Consider the following 26,921-nt stretch of genomic DNA (forward strand, 5'->3'; position numbering starts at 1 on the left):
AATTAATGGAACTAAAGGATATATAAAGAAGTAATTAGAAGGGTAAAATAGTAATTTAACCAAAAATAATTATAAACCAACACATTGAGGGCTAATCAGTGGAATTGATTATATTAAAAGACACTACAGTTAATCTTACTAAATATAATCGTATAATTACTAAGAGTTCAATTCTATATTTATAGTAAAGTAATCATAAAATTAATAAACAATAAATTATTTGGTTGATGAGACTCAATAAATAATCTATTTTACTAGAGCTTATTATAGGTCCATGGTAATATGCAGAGAAATAACTATTAGCAAAATATTTATGCAATATTAAAAATCAAAACAGTATTTTCACGTACGTAACTTTATCTCCATGTCTCTTTATGATTTAATATGAACAAATTCACCATTAGAAATATATAAAACAACAAAAGTACACCAGGATAAATTATTTTACTATAGTATTGATGTAATTTTTTTTTGGATTATACCCGAGTTAGATTGTTTGGAAACTCCAGTTCTACTTTATTTTGAGATCTGCATTTCATGAATCTGAAAATTGAAGTCAGGACATTAGTTTTATGTGAATTAAACTGGATTTCTAGTTGAATTTTAGTTTCATAGTAGTTTTTCTGTACTTTTTTTTTTCATGAATTCAAAACAGACCATGTTTTGATTGATTCCAATTGTCTTCTCAGGTGAATCACCATAATTAATGGTGGTTCTCTTTGTGGTTAGATTTTATTTTAGTTGACTTGGGTTGCTGGGTGGTTACCCGAAGATTGCATATCAGACGAAAATTTTAATCCCAAAAAACATGGATTGTGGGTTGAAGGTGTGTGTAAGTGGTATTTGTGTAATTTTTTATTTGGTCCGTATATTTGTTTATTCGGCCGACTGGAAGTATTTTTGTAATATTGTTACATTTTTTGGTTAAAACTGAAAAAACTCTCATTGAAAATCCTTGAATTTAAAAAAAAGGAAAATAAAAGTGAATACAATGAGGATCGAACATTGCACCCCATCACCAAAATATGTATTTTAATTAACCAATTTTGCTATAATTTTTTATGCAATATATACTGAACTAAGATTTATATGTTGTATTTTATTTTCATATATATATATATATATATTTATATAATATATATAAATTAAAATTTTTGGAGACCTCCAAAATTGTAGTGCATAGGGCGTAGGCCCCAATTGTCCCATCCTCTAGCCAGCTATTGCGATGTCGTGTCGCTAATACTCACTGTTATTAATTTAGAGATTATTGGTGCTATTTCTCGAAATTAATAATTAATTTGCATCAAATTGAATTTTTTAGCGATTTTTGCAGTAAATTTCTTTTTTAAATTCTTTCTAAAATTTACTTTCTAAAGATTTTCATGAAATATGATGAAATAAATACCCATATTATTAGAAATTCTATATTGATTTTTTTTAAAATAATGTATGTTTTAAATGAAATAATTTGATTAATGAATTTAACTATATATTTTTGCTTCACAACCCTTACATATACATTTACAATCAGTATCTAGTACTTTTTTAAGTCTCATATCTATGTTTGGTATAATTAAGTATGAGTTAATGTATAATTTAATGTAATAATTTTTAAAAGGTCTCTGATTAACAAACTCTAGGAAGTGATCAATTCTAAAAGGTGCTAGATAAAACTCAATAAAAATATTCATAAATTATATAAACCCTAATATTTAATATACAAATAACAATATGTTATCCTTCAGAAAATTGATGATATTAATTTTTCTTTAGATATCAGAACTATCATAGTATTTCACAACCAATGGGGCCTCCATTATAAACAATATATACATACCATTATATAATTGAACATTTATAAATTAATTTAACCAAACAACATTAATACACAATAATTGAACACTTCAGTTGAAGATCCCAAACCATTTCACAAACACTTGAAATTTTGGATCGAATGACTTCCAGGAGCGATGACAAAATCCATACTGCAACTCAGCTTAGGCGACTTCTTCTTTTTAATGCCTAAAACTCGAACCTTTCCTTCTAACTCGGCGTAGCTTGTCAACGTCAAGACTCCGGCTTCAACATCCCTTCCGAGCTGTGACTCGGCTCGACCATCCAAGCCAGCCGAGTTCAGCACCACAACGGCGTTGATTTTCTCGGATGACCTTCCCCTAACCCGGCCATCATCAATGAAGGCCCGGCCAAGAGCAAAACCTCTATAAGAAAACACAACAGAGCCTGGCTCGTACTTAAAACGGCCATAGTTTCTGTTGTTGATGGTGAATTCAGCGTCCAATAACAAGTTAACTGAATACTTTTCTGTGTTATTGGTAGTGAAACTGCTGGCGATTGATGAGCTTTTGATCAAGGCTTCTCTAATTCTGAATTTTGGTGTTTTGAATCGGAAAACGACAACAGTAAACACCAAAACGACAACGATTAGTAAAACGACAAAGGCTGCGAATGCTATGCATTGTATGATCCGTTTTCTCGGCATTTTTCGGCGGAGCTCGTCCTCGGTCCCCTGTGACACTTCGTGATGATCGTTTTGGATGGTGTTGTGGGGTGGAGCTAAGGGGAATTTCTCTGTTTCCATAGTTTTGTTTAATTTGGTGATAATGTTGGATTTTATGTTATTGTTCTATTAAAGTGGTCTTATCATATTTATATATGAAACTTAAAAATAAAAAGTCTGCTTATTGTTACGTACGTAACGTACCTAAAAAATGTTGGGATAATGTATATATTTTGAGTTCGATCTGATTAAGTTTTCTTCCTAAACAATGTAATACATTTTGACTTTGACTTTTTGTGTTATCCTAATAATGAATTTTTACGTGCGAACCAATTAATCAAAAATTTATATTTAATAAGAGAATTTTTTATATATATAAAATGTGCTATATATAGAATTTTTGGTTTAAATTAATGGGTAATTTTTTTTTAAAATAAAAAAAATACTTAAATGTTGTCTATTATATAATGAGAGAATTTGGTAGCCGACTATAGCTAGATTTTAATTTTTTTGAACAGATTTGCGTTTTATGATAAATTTTGAATAAATTTCAAATAAAGTATATTGTTTCAATTTTATACGATTATTTCCCACAAAAAAAAAAATCAAATAAAAAAATTGTACGATAATTATATATCTTTTATGTTGAGGAAGTCTTAAATCAGTTTTTAATTAGTTGCTTTTGCTTTACGTATTGAAGAATACGTCTAATTTATCTTATATATCTATATTAATTCAAAAAATATATATCTTATAAATATCCATAGTAATTATTTGAATGGGAAATGATATATTCTATTGAGCCAATATGTAAGATAATGAGTAGTAGAATAGATCTCAATATTACATAGCAACAAAAATTAATATTTTCCCATGATCATTAGTTTCACATGTAGTATATATTGGCATGACAATAACACATCATCCACTAAAAACTCATGTACGCATTTTATTTAATTTAAATTTTTAATAGAAAAAAAAAATGAAAAAGAACATGATTTGATAGTGGTTATATATATATAGTTCGAAGGTAAATATCATATAAATGTTAAGAAAAGTAATAAATAAAATAAAAAGTGTAAGAATATATATAACAATAGTAGCAAAACTAATATTATGAATGTTCTCCTTAATTAATGTGTTTTCATTTGATTATGTTCCAGAGGTAACCAACATAGATCCGGGTGAGTGTCTGCTCCCTTAAAATAAAATTAATAGAATAGTTTTTTTTTTATTATTATTATTGATTATAGTATATATAAGTTATAAATAAACAATTATTATCAAAGTCCAATTAGAGATCACTTTTTAACATTTTTTTTTTACATATTATGTGTGGTGAATTAATCACCCTCCAAAAACATAACAAACACTGAGAATTAGAGAATAATAAAGAAAATACTAAAATGACAATGCTATGAAAAGCAAAGACAGAGATTACAAGGTTCAATGATCACAAGCAGTGAGCTTGGATCTACTCCTTAGATAAAACTACCTTGAAATTTTGCCTATTGATTGATGATGATGCTCAGAGTTAGTACATCACAAGGACATAGTTCTTCATCAGTAATGGATTCTTACTCCTCTAAAAATGACTCTCTCCAAGGGCCTGAATTATACAAATTTTAGACCCTTTACATCAATTTTCTCTCAACTCAACAACTTACTGAGTAACAAAATAGTATTTATATAGACCAGTACAATGAGAACTCGAGCCACTAACACGACAGAAATTAACTAACTATTCCCTAATTAACTTAACAGTCTAACTTGTACAAGTGTATAACCCCACAAATTCCACTTGATTTATATACTTGTACAAGTATAAACTCTGAGCAAGAAATAATTAGGCAAAATAGTTCCATTAGCAGGGTTTTCCTCCATGAGTAGAGGATCAGCAATCTTCATATTCAGCAGCTTTAGACATAGCCTAAACTTCTCAGTAGTAACACACTTATTAAACATATCAATTGGATTTTCATGTGTGTTAATCTTCTTCACTTTATCGTTATTGCTAGCAAGAATGTCTTTGACAGAGTGTAACTTGATATCAATACGTTTGGACCTTTCATGATAAAATTCTGTATTTTAATATCATGCGAGTTTATTATTTAATTAAATGCGGAATAATAAAACTGGTACTACAATAATTTTTTTCTGTAGGTACAGAAGATAACTCTGTAACTCCAAAATAAACCAGAAAAATAAATGGTGTAGAAAAGTAAAAACATACAAGATTTTTGTACGTGGTTTCAACAATCCTTTCAGATTGTTACTAGTCCACAGAGTCACGCCAAGAGATAAAATTTATTAGATAGATTTCAAAAATATAAAGTAATTGAGTTATGCATAAATAGACTCCCTCTTATTGTATGCCACAAGCTTGATGTATTCCACCTTCCAATCGAATCTTGTTGAAACTTCAAGTGCTTGAACTCCCTTCGATCTCCTTGAAGAGTGTTTGCTTCCTCCCGAGACAAGATTTAAAAAACAATCTCTCGAAAGCTTGTAAAACTTTCTCCCGAAGGTAGCACTGTTATTCTTCTTCTTTTACAGAGTTGTAAATAGAATCAAGACAATACAAAATACATATAAACAGAGTAAGAGACGAACACTCTCTCTTATCTACTAAATAAAAACACTCTTTTCTCAAGATATAAATACAATTCAAAGTGTAAGAAAGAGATACAAGACCTAACTGCTGTAAGGTGTATTTATAATCAATAGACACCTTATTGACAGTTCATACACGGTCCAAACAAGACCACAACTCACTAGACAATTTATTAAAGTAGATCTTCAATCAGCCCTGGAATTTCCATTTCTGTACCTACAGAATGGTGAGCAGTTTTCTCCATAACAAATCTGATCAAACATATTAGGAAACTCACAGAAGATCAGATTAACACAGCCGGATAGACAGAGAAAGGATAACTCCTTAAACTTACCATTTATATCTTATTTTCAATAAATAGAAAATGTAGACAACTTTCCTTCTAAATATAAATTAATTAATTGTAATGACCGCTTTAGTAATTTGGATTAGTAAAGGCAATTAGCACTAATTTCTGTTATTTTATTATTAATTATGAATTTAATTATTGTGGACCCCAATATTTAAACATAAATATTAGAGTTATAATTTCTCGATTCCGGAGATTTTATTAAACTCTAGGGGTATTATTTAGCTTATATGTGAAATATGCAATTTTTGTAAATTTTGCTCGGCGACAACGGAAAATGTGATGGATGGCTAGTTTGATCACATGGGTAAGTTTAGAACTTTATTTTTTAGTGGGAAATATTTTTGAGAAAATAAATTATCAAGGTTAAGCGGGGTTATGGAATTTGACCATTTTACCCCTAGCTTTTGGAATATCCTAGTTTTATGTGTAAAAGCATTTTAGTCATTTCTTTGGTGAGAGTTAGGTGGCTGCCTTATTATTTGACACCTAGCCAAGTAATTTTTAGCATGAGTTAATTGGGAAAAGTTCTTTTTCATTTGAGGAAAAATTAAGAAAAGAAGAAAAATTAGTAAATAGAGTTATCTCTTGAACTCTCTCTCTCTTTCTTTCGGCTGGGACAAAGCAAGGGAAAGGACCACTTTTTCTCTTCCATTTCTCTGGGATTTAGCAAGAATTCAAGGAGGAATTAATCAAGGTAACCTTAGTTGCTCTCTAGTTATGGTTTTTCTCAAGTTTTGTTTGGTTTCAAGAAGTGATTTTGAGTTTTAGGAGCTGTTAGGGTTAGGGTTGTTTGGAGTTCGAATTTTATGTTTAATTTGAGTTGTTTTAGGATCCTAGTAGCTGGTATTGTTGATTGGATTAAATTTTATGCAACTTTGAGCTTTGAGTTCAAAGCTTTGTGCTTTAATGGAAACTTGAGTTTCAATGGTTTGTTTTGTGATTTTCTGGTTGGAATGTATTGTGAATACCCTTATTAGGTACCCTGGAAAGTTTGGTAGTGTTTGGGTTGGTTTTGAGATCAAGGGGAGAATTTTTCGGGTTCCCAGTACAGAACCGGAATTCCGGTTTTGGGGGACCTGTGGCAACCGGTCGACCGGTTGGTGACCCAGAACCGAACTTCCGGTTTGGAACCGGTCTGCCAGTTGGGGGAGTTTTTGGAACCCTAGTTTGTCCCATCTTTGAGATATTTAGGGTATTGCCATGTTATTTATCGATAGGAAAACTTTTAGTTTCAAGTCTAAATCCCCGGAAAGTGATTTAGCGAGTCACTCATCTGTGTTACAATTAATGTGATTAGAGCATCCATCTAGCGCGAGAATTTCCATTCAGGTCGGCCAGCACACTTGAATTCGGAGATCAGGTAAGAACTGAATATAATGTGTGATATGATTATCCGAATGTATGTATATGTGTGTGTATATGCATGCTTAGATTGTTATTTGCACTACAACCACTTGTATGGTTATGATACAGAGTGTATTGGTATAGTGAGTGTTGTTTGTGGGTACAATACAGTTATACCAACACAAGTACGGGAAAGTGCTGAGGTGTGTGGTATATCACTCAGTGGTACTCTGGGTACGAAACAAACCCTACAAACACTCGTACAGTGAGGTACGTTGTGTATGTGGTATAGTGGCTGTACCCTAGTATTGAACGTTCATGCTCATCTGTTAAGCCCTGTAAATAGGTGTATGGGCGCCTAACTATAGGTCAGAAATTATGTGATATGTTATATCCATTTCTTACTAAGTCTGTCGACTCACAGTTCTGCTTCCATGTGTAGGTAAAGGAAAGGCGAAAACTCAACAGGAGTGAACCTGAGCTCGGATGAGATTGTACATGTCAAGCAGCGCGACCTGGAGTGTTCGGTCTCGGGACATCTGAGGATTGTATTTTGGTAGTCGCTGTGCGACTTGAAAAATGTGTATTTTGGAATATTAACTTTAAAAAATTTAAAAACGGGATCCCGGCACTTGTAAATATTTTATTATATTGTAAAGTTTATTAATTAATATAAAAGTTTTAATTTGACACGTTTTTTGGGAAAAATTCTTTGGTTAGCAAAGATTGCATTGTAATTGAAAAAGCATTGTAGCGTGCCTTAGTATTAGGACGTTACATTAATACAAAAATATAAAAGTTAAATACACAAAACATAGAAACCAAATAAATATCACAGCTAAAATTAATTAATAAATTATAAAATATTTATCTCAAATTAAAAATGCTAAAAATAGTATTAATAATCTTCCCATTTGGCACTTTGATCGACAAAATATTTTATAAGGAGGAAACATACATCAAGTGTTAGAAACAAAAACAATAGAGTATAAAAAGTACTCCCCCTACATGAAAACATACTGACACATAAAACAAAATAGTTTTTCAATCAGAAAAGTGTACAAACAATAAGCAAAATAACTCCCCCTAAAACAAGGGTCAATAATTGTAACCAACAATCTAAAAAATAGATACTACTCTCCCTTTTTGTCTATCAAGGAGCCAAAGATAACAAACAAAAAAGACAAATTCATAATAGTTCAACAAAAAACATAGATGAAAAGCAAAAGATAAAAAATGAACCACTTAATCATCATTAGAGTGGAAGAATTTCATGATGATGTCTATCTTCCTGAGAAGTAGAGCTTGACTAGTCTCCATCCTTCCCAAACACAAATTGAATTCAGCCAATTCTGTTGGAGCAGAAGTGGAGGAAGATGGAGCAGCAGGTTCATCAGTAGCACTAAGGGAAGCAAACCGAGCCTTTTTCTTAGCAGATTTTCCTTGGGGAGATTTTTCTGGGACTTTGAAAGTGGTACCAACAATAGACGTTTCAATGGATTCATTCTCAAGAATCAACTCCTTTTGGTTAGACAAAATCTTATAAATCAAGTGAAGAAAAATAAGATTAGACCTAAGTTTCTTGCCCTTTCGAAGAGAGACAATTTGCTCCCAAATCATGTAAGTCAAATCAATTTTTACACTAGTAGAAACTTTATACAAAAAGAAAGCAAATTCATTTGCAACATTTACTGGATCGGAGCAAGGAAACAAGTTGGATAGGGCAAACCTCATAAGGGCAGCATGATGATAGGTAAATTGAGACATGTGCATTGTGCCCAAGTGTTCCAAATCATTGTCACCAGTGAAAAACCTAAACACCTTTTGACGTTCAAATTCTACTCTAGATGGCTCAATTCCAAAAGGTAGATTGAAAGCTTTAGCCACATCCTTCACAATAAAAGAATACCAGTGTCACTTAACAAAAACTTTGCCGAACATAAAGGAGTCCTCATCGAGACTCTCATAAGTTATATTAGCATAATACTCCTTGACAATACGATCTACATAACCATCAAATCCGATCAATGTATCCATCCATCGTTTTTCTTTTAGCAGATTATATACCCCAAAAGGATTATGAAGAATAACATTAAATTTTTTTTTCTCCACAGTAAAATTTCTCTTCTCATAAAATTTCATATCTCTAGCGTGATCATTGTAACAAAAATAATGAGAATGAGGCTTGAAGTTTTCAAGAGTAATACCGGAGGGTCTTTTCCTTTTTCGCGGAAGAGTAGGACTTGGAGAAATAGTGGGTCTTTTTCCTATGTCTTTTTGTTGATCAGTAGCAGCAGGAACAGTCACTGGTTCTGACAGGATCATCTTCAGGCACTTCACTTCCAAATCTAGAATCATCAGCAGGGGTTGTTCTTTTGGAACAAATTCTTCACTAGAATTAGACTCATCCTCATATTTTTGAAAGTGTAAAAATAAAAAAATTCCTAAATTTTAAATTCGTAATTATATTTATAGTAAATTATTTTGATCAATACTACATCTTAACTTTAAAATCTAAAAATTATTAACTATAAATATAAAATTTTATTATAGTTGTTTTATAAAATAATTAAAATACATATTACATATGAATTATAATTTAATAAAAGAATAACTGGAAATTACTGGCAGCACATGCAAGACATGACTCCCCACTAGTGTGTATATATATATCCATATAATCATAGAAATAATTAGGAAAGAATGTTCATATCATTTATCAAATCCATCGCTACTACGCAATAACTCGAATCTTGGAATGAAGATTTACAATAATAAATTAATGGTTATCTTAATCTTAATTTAATATATTTAATCAAACAGTGTCAGATATTGTTGGATCGTCCATCTTGTGTAGATTCTTTCCACACATGTAATAATGTAATAACAACCATTCAACAATATAATAATTTTTATATTCCTTAAAGTCTGTATTATACTCATATAGTATAAGTAGCTTCTTCTATATCTTTGTCAAACAATGACTGCTCTGTTTTCTATTTTTTTTTTCTTGTTCCACTACCCAAAACATCTTGATCATCACTCAAGAACTTAATATTATATTATATTATATTTATTTATTTATTTATTAAAAAAAGTATTTATCTAATTGTGTAATTCTTAATTGTGTTATATAGATAAAATTGATTCTCTTTTCCAAAAAAAAAAAACAACACTACTACAAAATTTGGTTTCCCAACGGTTAATAAGAGGGTCAATTATGAAAACCGTTGGAAAAAGTAAGTGGAGATTTTTCTCAACAGTTTAAAACTAAAGCAAAAAAACCGTTGGGAAAAACCAATGCCAACGGTAGACAACCGTGGGCAATACTAAATGAATTTTTTAAAAGAAAATAGTGAATGCCAACAATTTATACCTGTTGGGAATACTAAGTATTCCCAACAGTTTACTTAGTATTCCCAACAGTTATAAATTGTTGGGAAATGTTCTTTTTAGTTTTCAAAAAATTCAAATTAGAGAAAAAGAAAAAGATTTTTTTTGCTTAATAAAAAATTTTTATATTTAATAAAAGAAAATACTAAAAAAGAGTTTCAGATTTTTTTGAAAAACAAAAATAGAATTTGTACTTTTATTTTTTGCATAATAAAAGAAATTAGTATTTAACAATATAAATATAAGGGGAGTTCTATTTACACCCCCATACAATGATAAATACTCTGTTATTTAAAGAAATAAACTTAAATAATTTTTAAAAATTACTCTTAATATTTTTTTGTAAATTTTTTTCCACACATTTTTTTCTGTTAATTTCAATACTTATTTTGATTTTATTTTCATAATTTTTTGTAAATCATGCATTTTTTTTATTTTTTTCTAAAAAATTTTCATATAATTTTTTATTTTTATTTTTTATCATAATATTTAAAATATAATTTATTTTTAATTGATAAGTATATTTTTTAAGAATATGAATTGAAAGAAAAAAGTTAAAAAACTTAGTACAATTAATGATATAAATTTTATATAAAATAAAAATTATTAAAATAGGGTTGTCTTTAGAAATTGTTGGGGTGTAAATAAATTTTACCTTAAATAAAATACCAAAAAAAAAAAAATGTTTTTGATTTAAAAATGAAAATATATGTATATATATATTTTTTTTTGCTTATTAAATTTATAATTTGAGAATTTATAAAATTAGGAAATTTGAAATTTATAGATTTTCAATTAGAGAATAATTTTAAAAATTAGTTGTATTTAAAAATTTATTGTAGAAGTTATTCAAAAAAAATTATCTAAAAGAGAAAAATTATTAGAGGACTAAAATACTATTAGACAATAATTTTTAATTAAAATATCATTGGAGAATTAATTTGGGTCTTTAATTAAAAATTATGGCATTTTATTTTTATATAAGGTTTGGGATTTTTAATTTGGGGTATTTAATTATATCAAATTTTTATTTATTAAAATGAAATAAATAAAATAAATTTTGTAAGGAAAATTAAAAAGTATAAATAGAAAATGATAAAAAAAAAACCCTAAGTGAAAATCTAATCCCTTCTCTCTTTCATTCTCCTGATCCCCTCTCTCTACCTTCTTTTTGTGCGGCGCGATGGTGGAAGAGCTGGAACTCGAAGCATTGGAACACGCCGAGCTGAACACCGACGAATAGGCCCATTCAAACGCCGAGCACGACGCACCTGATGGCGATGCATCCGAAGAAACGGAGCCGAAGCGGCCTCGGCTTGATGAGAAACTTGATGTTTCAGGTATCGTTCTCTCTTGCTCCCGTTATCTCTCTCTCTCTCTCCATTTTCTCTCTCACTAATGGTTCAAATGAACCAGAAAACCCCAACTCCTCTCCCTCATCCTTGTCTCTCTCTTGCTCCCGTTCTCTCTCTCTCTCTCTCTTTGCATTTTCTCTCTCTAAAACGGGTAAAGTTGGAAGAGCTTGCAGGTATTACAAATTAGAAATTGATCATAGTGGATTTTGACATTTGTTTAGCCATATTTTGGACATTGAGTTAGAAATAGAAATTATAGATCTCATTTTGAGTTTTTTAAAATATTTTGAATCCTCCAATCATGCATTATTAAGAGAGTTAAGAGAGTTATGTGGGCTTGACAAGAAGTTGAAGAGAGAAATGTTGGATCAAACCAGAGAGCTCAGAGAAGAAATGAGAGTAAATGTGAATCTGTTATTGATTATTAGAGCAATTGTTCTTTAAATACTATACATGTATGATTGGTAAATACAAATATATCTGTATAATAATAGAATTAAGTTAACTAATACTATACATGTATGATTCGAACGATTGTGCTTCAGCTTTTAATTTTTTAATGCGTTTTGTAAATTTTTTTTCTCAGATTTGAAGGAGATTTGTGCGAGTTGTTTGCCTGACCATGGATCGGAGGTGCACAACTCGTTGGAATTATGATGGCCACAACATCGATCTGGTCTGCGGCGGCTATAGCCTATAATCCGATCTAGTTTCTTTATTGTTTTATCTTTATTTGTTTTTTCAGAATTGTATCATATGTATTTTTTGTAATAATCATTGATTTTGGTATAGTTTTAATGAATTATGATATATTTTTTTTAATAAATTCTGTAATGAATTATGATATTTAAATTTATTAATATATTAATTTCATTTATTTTAATTAATATTATATTTTTTTTATAAAAATTAATACTATTATATATATTTAATATTTAAAAATATATATTAAAAAAAATTAAATTCAATTCAAATAATACTTTTGCCAACAGTTATAAACAGTCATTTAATGTGACTTTTTCCGACAGTTGTAAACCGTAATTTAAATTGACTTTTCCCAACAGTTATAAACCGTCTTTTAAAGTTCTGTATTTTTATTAAAGTTATAAACCGTTGAGAAAAGCCAATTTTGTAGTGGTGCAAATTGATTCTCTCTCTTGGCATGCACTTAGGTTTTCTATATAAGGTTTGTGAGTGTTGCTGCTATAGGTCTGCTTTTTCTCCATGGCTTGCCAAACCTAATGTGGGTCTAGTCGTGTCCATGGTTCGGGGGTCACCGTTTGAAGATTGGTTTTGGGAGAGGATCGAGGTCATTCATCTTTGGTTTTGGGGGGTTCAATTTTGTAATTGGGGGGATCAGGATCGACCGGTCCTAGTGTGGGGGTGGTTCCATGGGGAGGGTGTTGATGTGAGCTGAAGGGATCTGTCGACGTGGGTGTGTTTTCTTTTGCCTGGAAATTGGTTTGGCTTGTGGCTGGTGTGGGGTTTGTTGTCATTTTCGTAAGATTGGTTTGGTAGTGACAAGGGTAGGTGAAGGTTAGATATCCGTCGAGATTCAAGGTGGAGATTTAGGTTGAGAGTTTCGGTCTCCTTTGAGCCCGTTTATGGTCGATTTCTGATGGCTCGTGGAGGTGCCCCTGGGTCTGTGGTGTTAGTGGTGATCTGATCCTGATGATTTACCTTTTAATAATGAAATTACCATTAAAAAGATGTGTTATCTATTAATATCTATTTTAGATTTCATTTTTTAGGCTCTAATCTAGGCATGTCAAAAAGATCTATTTAGTTGGATCGGGTCAGAGTCTGATCTGACGGATCATTTTTGGTCCGAAATATCCAGATACTTATTGGATCTCGGATCAAATCTGTTCCACACGTCTAATTTTTTCGGATCGAATCTGATCTGATTAGGATTCAATATATATAAAAACTTAATTCAAGACTTTAACCCAAAACTGAGATTCAAGACTCGGACCCGGGGCGGGACCTAGACTTGAACCCGAGGATGAACCTAGACCTGCACCCGGGGCTAGACCTAGACACAGACCAAGACCTGGGACCCAAACCCGAGACTTGGACCTAAACCTGACACTCGGGGCCTAGACCAGAATCTAGGACCCAGACTTGAACCCAGGACCAAGACCTAGACCTGGACCCAAGACCCAAACCTGGACCTAGACTCGAACCCGGACCTAGACCAGGACTGGGACCTTGAACCTCAGACCCCACACCCGGGACCTAAAGCTGAGACCGAGACCCAGACTTAGACTTAGGACTCGGGACCACAACCAAGATCCAAACCCAAATCGGGACCAAAATTAGGATCTAAGACCAAACCCGAGATCAAGACCTGAGCCTATGACTCGGACCCAGACTCGGGACATAGACCTGAGACTCGGGACCCAGACCCAAACTTGGACTCAGACCTAGACCCGAAGTCGAGACCCATGACCGAGACCCATACCCGGAGTCGAGACCTAGGGCCGGGACACAGACCTAGACTTAAGATCAAGACCCAGACCGAGACCCATACCCAAACCTAGACCTAGACTCGAGACCTGGACCCAAACCTGGACCAGAACCTGCACCTGGACCTAGGACTGAGGATACGAGACCTGGACACAAACCTAGATCCAGACCGAGACTCAGACCAAACCTAGGACCCAAACCGAACCTAAGACCCGAACCTAGACTTAGGACCTGGGACTTGGACCCAGACTTGAACTCAAGACCTGGGCTTAGACTCGGCCCAGGCTCGGACCAGACTAAGGTCCAGATTCGAACCTATGACCTAGGGGTGTACGTCGGTCGGTTTGGTCTGGTTATGGCATATTTTTATCAACCCAATATAATATCGAGTTGCAAATATTTAGTTGCGACCCGCCCAATTAAAAATTAGAAAAGGTTCAACCCGCCCAATGACAAAATCGATCTTTACTTTTTATAATTATTGTTATTGTTAGTTTCTAGTATTCAAATAATTAAATTTTTAAAAAAATAGAATATATTATTTATATTTTAAGCTAAAAAATAATATAGTGTTAATTAATCTTAAGAACTTTAATATTAGATAAATATAATTGAGTTAACATAAAATAATTGAATAAAATAATAAAAAAGTAATAATATGGTGTAGATTTTAAATTTTTACTTTAATATCTAAATACAATAAAAATTATTAACTATAAAGTCTAAAAATTAAGTTAAACACTAAAATGTCTAAACTTTAAATACAAAACAGTTTAACTAATAAATGTAATTTATGTAATATCTTATATACATTTATTAAAAAATATATAAATCGATTTAATTCGGTTTATTTAGGTTAATTGGGTGGTTTAGAATAATTTGTAAACCACCCATTATAATTATTGGGTGGTTTGGATTTTTATTGTAAATTTTGGGTTGTATTTTTTGTCGATTTATTCTGTTTGATTTGGGCGGTTTATTTAGGTTGGGCGGTTTGTAAATTTTGTTGAACACAGTATGACCCGAGACCTTGGACCCGGACCCAAACCTAAGACTTGGGACCTGAATAAAATTAAAATTCTTCAAAAAAAGAAAAAAAAAAGAAAGATAAGTCAGGTTGGATCTGATCTGATCCAAATAAGTTGGGTTGGATCGGATGAGATTCAGGTTTCGGATCTAGCGGGGTAGATCATTAAATGATTTGTATCGGGTTGGATCATAGGCAGTTCAGATTTGACCCAATCCATTTACACTCTTACTATAATCTACTAAGCTATTAATTAATTTCAATGTGTACTTTTAATTACTTGTTTGACGTGTGTACATAATATATTTATATCAACCGTAATCAATGAGAATTCATATATTATTATTTGCCAATTTTTCCAAAGAAAGTTTTCCAAATTTAGGTTCCCATCCTAAAATGATATATCAATATATATAAATTTTATATTCACATAATCAGAAAATAAGGTTTATTTCTGTTTCTTCTAGCTCAAGAAGAGCTGTCTAAACTCTTATGTAGAGATGAGAGGTTAAACTTGATCCATGGTGTCCAAATTGCTAGAGCAGCTCTAGCTATTTCGCATTTGATGTTCATTGATGACACCATCTTATTTACTAGGGCAAATGTGGGGGAAGCCAAGGAACTGCTTAGATGCCTTGAGGTGTATGAGACATGGTCCAGACAAGTCTGCAGCAAAGCTAAGTCTAGTGTCTTATTCTCAAAAAATCTAAATAACAATAAAAAGGAAAGATTTGCTCTTAGCCCTTGAAGTTTCTCAAGTCTAGGCAACTCGTTTGTGTTCAAGAGAAGGAAGAAGGAAGACTATAACATCCTGAAAACCAACATGATAAAACGGCTTGAGGGGTGGAAGTTGAAGCTATTATCTTATGCGGGTTGCCTTACCTTGATTAAATCTTTCACATCTTCCATGTCGGTTTATTGTATGTCCACCAACAACGTAATTTAGATGAAATGTTGAGGAAGTACTGGTGGATAGGTAACGAATGAAAGGATCATTTGATGGCTTTAAGACCTGAGACCAAATTTGTCAACTAAGATCTTTTGGTGGCCTAGGTATCAGGAGGCTTGAAGACATGAATCAAGCCCTTTTGGAAAAACTGGTGTGGTCTGTTGCTCAACATGAGACCAGGCCTTGGGTTTGCTGTCTTCTCAATAAGTATTGCTCTACTGAGAGTTTCTGAACAGTGAACTCTAAGAGTAATAACTCGTATATGTGGAAGAATTCATTGGATGTTAGAGGTATCATTTTAAAAGGTTCAGTTTCATTGGCAGCAGATGGTAGTGATATAGATGTTTAGAAACAACCTTGGATACGTTTGTTAGATTATTTGAGTTTTAGTAGGCTTATGAAAAGTTTTAAGTATGAAGGGTTTTACATTCAAATTACTGGCAGATCTTTCTAGAGGCAACGATTGGCATGAGAAGCTTGTTATTCAGGTGTTTGGAGAGGAATTAGGGTATTAAATTCTAGATATTCTTAAAATTCTCTCTCTACATCATGATTAGATTATATGGAAGGATAATAGCAATGAGAAGTTGTCTGTGAAGAATGTTGAGAAAAATGAAAGAACCAGTGGCTAGCCTTCAGTACATTTCCTCTGCTTTTCTGGTTCAACCGTTGTGGTCCTGCCTCGTCCTTCATTCGACTGACAGCTCATCATTGAGCAATCATTGCATACTCTAATTTAATCACGTTTCTGTTATTACCTTTTAGAGAATATTCCCTTTTCTGTTATTCTGATTGCTGAGGTATATAATTCTAGAATGATCCTGTATTGTACTATAAAAGGAAATGAATGAATTGATGCTCATTGAGCTGAACATTACAAAAATTATCTTCTCTGTATTTCCTTACTTGGTATCAGAGCAACCCTCGACACCATGTCTACTGGTGATCAATCCAACCCAGAAACTCCCATAAATCGTTCAGCTCCAACGTCCTCAACTACAGCAGTCAACACAGGCCATGGAGTAGTGGTCCCACAGTTCGGAACCACCTTTAACCAGCCCTTTGCCCTCAAGCTAGACAGAAACAATTTCTCTTTATGGAAAACAATGGTGTCCGCCATTGTTAGAGGACATTGCCTTGATGGATACCTCAAAGGCACTAAACCGAGGCCAGTCGAGTTCATCACTGCTATTGCAAAAGAAGGTGGAGAACAAACCACAGATCTGGAAATCAATCCAGAATTCGAACAATGGATAGTGCATGACCAGCTTCTCATGGGATGGCTTTAAGGATCCATGACGGAAGGGATAGCTACTGAAGTTATGGGATGTGAATATTCAGCAGCACTTTGGCAAGCACTCGAAGCTTTGTACGGAGCTCATTCGAAAGCCAAAATGGACGAATATCAGACTAAAATCCAGACAGCAAGAAAGGGCTCAGTGAGTATGGTTGATTACTTGAAACAAAAAAGGCAGTGGGCAGATGTTTTGGCCCTTGCAGGTGACCCTTATCCTGAATCCTTGCTCGTATCTAATGTGTTATCTGGTTTGGATCTAGATTATCTTCCTATTGTTTTGCAAATAGAGGCAAGAGCCTCTACAACTTGGCCAGTATTGCAGGATATCCTTCTCAGTTTTGACAGCAAGATAGAGAGACTAAGTGCCATCTCAGGCATCAACAAACAACCCAACAATCCAGCTGCTCCAAATGCGAATTATGCCAATAAAACACCTCACTCCAGTGGAAACCAAGGATACTTGGGAGGCTCCAGTGATTCAAGTCACAATGGTGGCCGCAGAGGAGGTTACAAGAACAATAACAGAGGCAGATTTGGCACTAGAGGAAGAGGAGGAAGGTCAGGAGGCCCAAAACCTACTTGCCAAGTTTGTGGCAAGTATGGTCATTCCGTTGCCCATTGCTATAACTGTTGGGTTTTATGCCCTAAATAAAACTCGTTTCAATATAATCAGATTTACTTATTAATATAGATCAGAAATAACATTTAATGTTGCATGGTTCACATGATTTATTTCATGATTATATGTACATAATGTATAGATTCATCTGAAACCCTTTTCACATACTTGATCCTGTTTATTGTGCCGTCAACACATTGGAAAGTAAACATGACTATGTGAATAAAGTTTCCTAAATTTATCAGACATAGGGTTTTACTGATATGATAATCTACAACAGAGTTTACTTGCATTTGGAGAAGTGCTATGTTCTTTCCAGAGCATTGGTTAAAGTAAAGCTCATGTTGGATGCATGGAGTATGCATCGGAAGGGACCGATATTGAACTTTGACTTAGATTTATTAAACTTACCGTAATATCTATTCAAGTCAATATCGCCTAGTTGATCCTAGATCAAATGATCTTAATCCTGTTATGATTAGGCTCAATCTTGAAAGGCTATTCGTGTTCTTTGATTTGTTAGTTAAGCCTACTTTTTAGGTCAGGGTGATACGTACATTTTGGGAACACGGTAGTGCAATTGAGTGGGAGCGCTAGCATAAACATGGAATCTATAGCTTCTATCTGGTGAATAGTAAGCAAAGAATGATCTCCTTCGAGCTTGACCAAACGAAAATAAATGGTGGAGATCTCATTTCACATAAGTTGAAATATCATTTATACGGGGTCAAGTGTTTTAAGGATAAAATACATAGTAGGGTGTTACGGTAATCTAATCCCTTTACTGTGTAGATCATTCATATAGAGGATCATTGATCACATTAGGATTATAACATTGGATAACTAATGATGTGTCTATATGGTGGAACATATAGAGCATTCTATATACTGAGAGTGCAATTCTAAGTTCTATGCGTGGATTCAACGAAGAATTAATAAGTTAGTGAATTTTAGTGTTAAATTCTTGATCTACTTATTGGAAGCTCGGTTATATAGACCCATGGTCCCCCCACTAGTTGAGATAATATTGATTGTAAGACTCATGTGATTGGTTTTGATTAATCAATTATAATTCTCAATTTAGACTATGTTTATTTGTGAATTTTTCACTAAGTAAGGGCGAAATTGTAAAGAAAGAGTTTTAGGGGCATATTTGTTAATTATGATACTTTGTATGGTTCAATTAATAAATATGATAAATGACAATATTATTTAATAATTATTTATAGTTATTAAATAGTTAGAATTGGCATTTAAATGGTTGAATTAGAAAATTGGCGTTTTTGAGAAAATCAGATGCAGAAAAGATAAAACTGCAAAATTGCAAAAAGTGAGGCCCAAATCCACTAGTATAGGGCCAGCCACTTTTATAGGAATTTACCTCTGACTTTTTTATTATTTTAATGCCAAATAATTCAAACCTAACCCTAGTGGAATGCTATAAATAGATAGTGAAGGCTTCAGGAAATTTACACTTTTCTTCTGACACTTCTGATTCAGAAAAAACTGAGCCTTCTCTCTCCCTATCTAGCTGACCACTCCCTCTCTCTTTCTTCCCTCTTAAATTTCGAAATCTTAGTGATTAGAGTAGTGCCCACACACAGCAAGTGATACCTCAATCATAGTGAGGAAGATCGTGAAGAAAGACTTTCAGCAAGAAGGAGTTTCAACATCAAAGATTCAAGAAAGAGATCCAGGTTCAGATATTGATAATGCTCTGCTACAGAAAGGAATCAAGGGCTAGATATCTGAACGGAAGGAGTCATTATATTCCGCTGCACCCAATGTAAGGTTTCTTAAACTTTATATGTGTTTATTTTATCGTTTTATAAAGTTCATATTTAGGATGTTAATCAACATACTTGTGAGTAGATCTAAAATCCTGGTAAAATAAATTCCAACAATAACCGGTTTGATGAGAGCTATATGGGCTCAGTTGCTGCTGGTGCAACAGGACCCAACAAAGGCAGCAACCAACAACATGCCTATGCATTTGTGGCCACACCAGAGATGATGGAAAACGACTCTTGGTACGCTGATACAGGGGCCAGCAATCACACCACTGCCGATGTCAACAACCTGAACCAGAAAACAAAGTATAATGGTAAGGAAACATTGACAGTAGGAGATGGTACCAAGTTAAAAATTGATCATATCGGGTCTGGAAGGTTATATACTGCTGATAAAAGTTTTCTTACTTTGAAAGAGATGCTACATGTACCTGATATTACCAAAAATTTAATTAGCATTTCAAAACTAACCCGAGATAACAGTGTTAATGTTGAGTTTACATATGATTTTTGTTATGTGAAGGACAAGGAAACAAAGAAGGTGGTTCTTCAGGGGAAGCTTAAAGATGGTCTCTACCATTTTCACTCACCAAACACTGCAACAAATTCCAGTCATAACAGTAGCAATAGTAGTCTCTTTATTTCTTAGTTTGCACCGTTTACTGGTGTGTCTAGCCTGTCCGAGTCTAATGTAACACATCATACTGCTGATAAGTCTTTTAATTCAATCAAGGATAAATGGCATAGGAGATTAGGCCATCCGTCCAGTCGTGTGTTAAACTTTGTCTTGTCCCAAATTAATGAAAAATCTGTTAAGAAAGATGTTGAACATTTTTGTGAGGCTTGCCAACTTGGAAAGTCACACTCACTGCCATTTAAAACAAACACTGAGAAAGCAAAGTTTCCCTTAGAACTTGTGCACACTGACATTTGGGGTCCTGCCCCAGTAATGTCAAACACCAACTTCAGGTTCTACATACATTTTGTAGACAACTATAGTAGATATACCTGGATATATCCACTCAAAGCCAAATCCGATGCCCTTCCAGCCTTTACTCATTTCCAAAACTTAGCTGAAAACCTTCTTGACAGGAAAATAAAATCACTAAAGTCTGATGGAGGGGGTGAATATCAAGCCTTCAGTAACCATGTTGCTGAAAGAGGCATCGATTTCCAACAATCTTGTCCTCATACCTCTGCCCAAAATGGTAGGGCAGAGAGAAAGCATAGACACATTGTTGAAATGGGTCTAACTCTCCTTGCCCAAGCTGGAATTCCCCAAAAATATTTGTGGGATGCTTTCCAAACATCAGTCTATTTGATTAATAGACTTCATACCCCGGTTCTTAAAGACAAATCACCATTAGAACTTTTGTTTTGAAAGAAACCCGATTACAAGTTCATGAAAACTTTCGGCTGCACTTGTTACCCATGTCTAAGACCTTACCAAACTCATAAAATTCCAATATCACTCAACCAAGTGTGTAAACCTTGGATATAGTGATAGACATAAAGGATAAAAGTGTCTTAGTAGCACGGGCAGACTTTACATCTCTAGGAATGTCATCTTCAATGAAGATGAATTCCCTTTTATGGCAGGTTTTCTTAACACACATCAAAATGAATAGTATGTTCATGTCTCGGTTCCCTCCTGGTCCACGATTCTGAACATGCCAATAAACCAAACACATTCCACTCATCCAAAACAAAACACAGCCACACATCCTGAAGCTGACTCAGAAGAACCACCGACTACACCAAGGTCTTCACATCACAATGATCAGGTAACAAACTTATCTACACCACTGATCCCTGATGTGCCCGAGACAGATCACGATGTAACTCAAGAACCTGCTATGACTCCTACACTTGAGACTATGCCTGGAGAAGATCATGAGGATGTCGTTCAACCTCTTACAACCCCTGTTATACCCACACATCCTATGATAACAAGAGGGAAAGCAGGAATTTTTAAACCAAAAGCTTACTTGGGTGCAACAAAGTACAAGCAGAATCCATATCTTGATGTGCCAACTAGTGTTGAAGAAGCCTTAGCACACCCCGGTTGGAACAAGGCCATGAATGAAGAAAACACTGCCTTAGTGAAAAATCATACTTGGATCCTTGTTCCATACATAGAAGGTATGAATGTTGTTGGGAATAAATGGGTGTACAAGATAAAACTCAACTCTGATGGTTCGGTTCAAAGGCTCAAGGCACGCTTGGTTGCCAAAGGTTTCAACCAAAGAGCTGGTATTGACTACAGCGAGACCTTTAGTCCCGTAGTGAAAGCCTCCACCATAAGAATCATACTCACCATTGCTGTTTCAAAAGGTTGGGCCATCAAACAACTCAATATAAATAACGCTTTCCTTAATGGAAAGCTAGAAGAGAAGGTCTTCATGCAGCAACCCGAAGGTTTAATAGACTCCAGCAAGCCAAATCATGTTTGTCTCTTAAACAAGTCTCTTTACGGTCTCAAACAAGCACCTCGTGCTTGGTTCGACAAGCTGAAAAGCACCCTTGTGAACTGGAAATTCAAGAATTCTCGGGCTGATTCCTCACTGTTCTGGTACTCAACTCCAACTGACATTATAATTGTTCTAATCTACGTTGATGATATCATACTTACAGGAAACAATGCTGCTAAACTTCAACAATTTGGAGACAAACTTAATCAAGTTTTTGCTCTTAAAGATCTTGGAGACCTGCACTACTTCTTGGGCATTGAAGTAGTGCGAGATGAAACTAGAATCTACTTTAGTCAATCAAAATATGTTCATGAATTGCTGGTGAAGACTAATATGATGCACCTAAAGCCTTGCCCAACTCCCATGACAGTGGGAAAAGTGCTTTCACTTACTGATGGAGAACCACTTGAAAATCCAACCGATTATAGGAGTGTAATCGGAGCCTTGCAGTACCTAACACACACTAGACTTGACCTAAGCTTCTCTGTCAATAAGTTAAGTCAGTTCTTAAAAGCTCCTACCACAGCCCACTGGTCTGCTGCTAAGAGGATTCTACGGTACTTAAAAGGAACAATGTTCCATGGCTTGCACATCAAAGTTTGTGACAGACTCGGCTTAGTAGGCTTCTCCGATGCCGACTGGGCTAGCTGTCCAGACGACAGAAGATCAACAGCAGGCTATTGCGTTTATCTTGGGGACACACTGGTTTCATGGTCTTCGAAGAAACAAGCTGTCGTTTCTCGCTCAAGTACAGAGTTCGAATACAGAGCCTTGGCACAAGTCTCGGCTGAATTGACCTGGATCCAGTCTCTATTGCAAGAACTCAAATTTCCTCTGCCAACAACTCCAATAACCTGGTGCGACAACATGGGGGCAAGTGCACTTGCAACAAATCCTGTTTATCATGCTAGGACCAAAACATAGAGTTAGATGTTCACTTTGTGCGGGATAAAGTCTTCAACAAACAACTGGAAATACGATACATTCCATCACATGATCAAACAGCCGATTGTCTCACCAAAAGTCTAACTGGGACTCGTTTTCATTTTCTAATTGACAAACTAGGTGTGGTTGAATCCCCACTTAGTTTGAGAGGAGGTGTTGAGAAAAATGAAAGAACCAGTGGCTAGCCTTCAGTACATTTCCTCTGCTTTTCTGGTTCAACCGTTGTGGTCCTGCCTCGTCATTCATTCGACTGACAGCTCATCATTGAGCAATCATTGCATACTCTAATTTAATCACGTTTTTGTTATTACCTTTTAAAGAATATTCCCTTTTCTGTTATTCTGATTGCTGAGGTGTATAATTCTAGAATGATCCTGTATTGTACTATAAAAAGAAATTAATAAATTGATGCTCATTGAGCTGAACATTACAAAAATTATCTTCTCTGTATTTCCTTACTAAGAATGCCTATTGCTTGGATCAAGCTTTCAGGTTTGGAGCTCAAAGAGACTTGTGGAAATGGATCTGGCATGTGGATGTTCATCGAAGAATCTTTGTTTTATTATGGATAATTCTAAACAAAGCTATACCAACCAAGTGTAGATTGCCTTTTGCTCTGGAAAAATACTGTTGTTTGTGTAGTTCAAGTGAGGAGACTTGTATGCATTTGTTCAAAGAATACAGTGTGGCAAGGGCTTTGTAGTTTGCTAGGGCTTCGCCGATTTCGAGTGAATCCATACTAGGAACTTCTCTAACTTAATTTACAGAAATCCTGATTTCCTCTGTCCCCAAAAATTGTAGAATGAAAGCCATTATCTCAATGGGTTGTATCTTCTCTGACATTTGGTCTGTGAGGATGTAGAGCATACATCTCTAGGGAGAACATCGAGATGGCAGTGATGTTGAGAAAAGTGCATAACTCTTTTGAGGAGATGATAAATCTGCCTGGTTCTAGTGCAGATAGAATTTTGAAAAATGCTTCTGGCATAGATGTGAGCAGATTAGGGTCAAAAATGACATTGTTCATTGATACCTCCTGGAGCGAGGGGATCATGGGAGCTGCTTCTGTTATGATAATTTCTCCTGAGGACTCGTGGACCTATTGTTTAACTAATTCTTCTGTTGCCTCATCCTTGGAAGCAGATATTAAAGGTTGTTTTATTTGCTCTGAAGTGGGCTTTACAGAACAAGTAAATGGATCTCTATCTTGTTTGACTCTCAAGTGATAGTGCAAACTCTTCAGAAGAGAAGTTGTGCTCTGAATTAGTCTCTTTTGAATGTTTCCTTGATGACTTTAGATTTAATTAAGAAGTTTCGGCATTGTTCATTTTTCTTTATTAATCGTAAATTTAGTGTTGTAGTAGATGACTTAGCAAAAAATGTAAGATAGCAAGTTTGCCATTTCCTATCAAGGAGAGAGAATTTTCCCTGTGATTCCTATCTCGTTTTCCTTCTTACGAACATGGCGTTCTTCCAAAAAATAATAATAATAATAATAATAAACAAATTAGGTATCATACGTACTTTTTGACTACTTTAGAAGCATATTACTAATGTTTTGTCCTTTTTTCTTTCATATGTTCGTATTCTCATTTCCATATATAAACAAATAGTGTACACACTTTCAAGTTTCAATTTAAGTGCGTGGGACAACCAAATTATTGGTATATTTAAAATTTATTGTACATGCAACATAGTACGTAATTTTGTATGTACACGGTTAAAACATAAAACAATAATATACCTTTAATTGCTACTATTTTATGGTGTTATTAATTTTATAAATCCAATTTTATGGTGTTATATTTCTTTCAAAGTTAAAATATAGATTTAAATTTTAATTGTCACTTTTTTTAAAGAAAAAAAAATTAAAGTAAGTACATGCATGATGCCATTAATTAAAAAAAGTACTTAATAGTAATCTAATTAAAAAAATAAATGGTTATATATATTTCCAATCTCCAAATAATACTTGTAAAGAAAAGTATTACTTGTTTGAATGGTATATTTTGTTCAAATACATGTCAGATTCCGTATTCTGAAAAATTAATTTAATGAGTAATATTTTAAACCTCAACCATTATATTTCTACTTTTTTGAACTCATTTCATGGTTGAGCACAAAATCTAATGTTATATTTGAAATTAAAAATAAAGTTTTGCGTATTATATACTTTGATCGATTTTTTGCAAAATAAATATATTGCTTTTAAAGACATAATAATTACGGTACTATCTACCTAATTATTTGAATTAATCTGAAATTATGTAATAAAAAAAGACTTATATTTGTGTAAAATGAAGAACACATTACAGGACACTACTGGAGACTCAAGAACCATCAAAATTTAATTAATTATAGTTTCTATTTGCAATTTATATCTTGGACAACTTTTTCATACAAATTAATAGTGACAGTGCAATTCATTTCAGAAGATCTTTTTCTCTTGATCAACTTTAACAAGTGAACTGTCCCACTCAGTTTGGCTTTACCAGTCAAAGTCAAAAACCCTGATATAATATCATTATCATCAACCAAAATCGAATTATTTCTGGTCCTTATTTCACCTGTGAACTGAATCTTCTTAGTTGACCGAGCTTTGACTTTGCCTTCCCCAACAAACCCATCACCCTCGACTAGAGCAACATGAGCCCCCCTGTAGAAGAACCCAACTGAGGCCTTTTCGAATTCGAATTTGCCGAAGTTGGTATTCTTTATGCCAATTTCAGCTTCAAATTTCATAACAATGGCATTATTTTTGCTACTCTTAGTACTGAGCTCATCAATGGTCATTGATCGAATTAGAAACTTGGGAGTGTGGACATGAAAGATTGTTGTTGTAAACAACAAAACTACCATCGATAAGAGCAATACGAGAAGTGCCACGTAGCATAGTCGTTTCATACTTTTCTTGTGGTGTACTTCCTTAGAATTGGATTCCATCGTTGCTGTTTCGACGTCGTCGTTTTGAGCTGGATGAACTTGTTGGGCATTATTATTATTACTTGACATATTTGATAAACACTATACTAGGAATAGGATTGAATAGTTTATGTTATAGTAGAGATGGATTTAGCTGTATTTATACCCAAATGTGACGCGTAGATATAATATAATATTATGCTAAATTTTCAAAACGTGGAAAATAAAACATATAATATTGGATTGGCTTACTGATTAGGTGATGATGAGATCCTCGGATTTGGAACGACGACTAGCTAAATAGTATTGATTGAGGAAGTTATAATGTGCTTATAATAGTTGTTGTTCCCAACATCTAATATATAATACGTCCTACAAGCATCAAATAATGACTGCTAATTGTGTTAAGTAATAAAAATTGACTCTATTTACTTTCCAACTTAGTTAAAAAATAACATATCCGTGGAGAGGCATTTAAAAAAGAACTACTTTGTAATCATCATGAGGTTTATTTGGCATTAGTAGTGTCCAATCTTCTAAAGTGACATTAAAAAATTCCTAACACTGAGGTTTACACTAATACTAGTATAACACTGAGTAGGGTGCTAAGCACAAAAAATTCCTTTTAGCAATTTTCGTAAAATATATCATATCCAATACTTTTGCACAAGCATTAAAAACTTAACTTCTTACTAGCACTACTACAAAAACAACCTTTAGAGGCAGTTTTTAAGGTCTTTCAGTGTCGGTTTTGGCAAAATTTGCTACCGACGCTGATAAGGGCGACGCTATAGGGTTGAAAAAAACCGACGCTATTAAGTACCCTATGGCGTCGGTTATTAGCTAGGAACCAACG

General features: G+C 33.9%; 2 protein-coding genes across 2 annotated transcripts; both read right to left on the reverse strand.

Moving 5' to 3' along the window:
* Nucleotides 1-1,670: 1,670 nt before the first annotated feature.
* LOC115702034 (late embryogenesis abundant protein At1g64065-like) lies at nucleotides 1,671-2,662 on the reverse strand. The gene has a single exon (XM_030629495.2). The coding sequence runs from the start codon at nucleotides 2,597-2,599 to the stop codon at nucleotides 1,928-1,930; it is 672 nt and encodes a 223-aa protein (XP_030485355.2). The 5' UTR covers nucleotides 2,600-2,662; the 3' UTR covers nucleotides 1,671-1,927.
* A 22,698-nt stretch (nucleotides 2,663-25,360) lies between these two features.
* LOC115702026 (late embryogenesis abundant protein At1g64065-like) lies at nucleotides 25,361-26,165 on the reverse strand. The gene has a single exon (XM_030629486.2). It carries the CDS (start codon nucleotides 26,153-26,155, stop codon nucleotides 25,508-25,510), a length of 648 nt encoding a protein of 215 aa, XP_030485346.2. The 5' UTR covers nucleotides 26,156-26,165; the 3' UTR covers nucleotides 25,361-25,507.
* Between the last annotated feature and the right edge of the window lie 756 nt (nucleotides 26,166-26,921).

The sequence above is a fragment of the Cannabis sativa genome, chromosome 5 (assembly GCF_029168945.1).
Source record: "Cannabis sativa cultivar Pink pepper isolate KNU-18-1 chromosome 5, ASM2916894v1, whole genome shotgun sequence".
NCBI lineage: Eukaryota > Viridiplantae > Streptophyta > Magnoliopsida > Rosales > Cannabaceae > Cannabis > Cannabis sativa.

Coding starts and splice junctions, on each gene's coding strand:
- LOC115702026 (XM_030629486.2), bottom strand. CDS start 26,155: ATGTCAAGTAATAATAATAATGCCCAACAAGTTCATCCAGCTCAAAAC.
- LOC115702034 (XM_030629495.2), bottom strand. CDS start 2,599: ATGGAAACAGAGAAATTCCCCTTAGCTCCACCCCACAACACCATCCAA.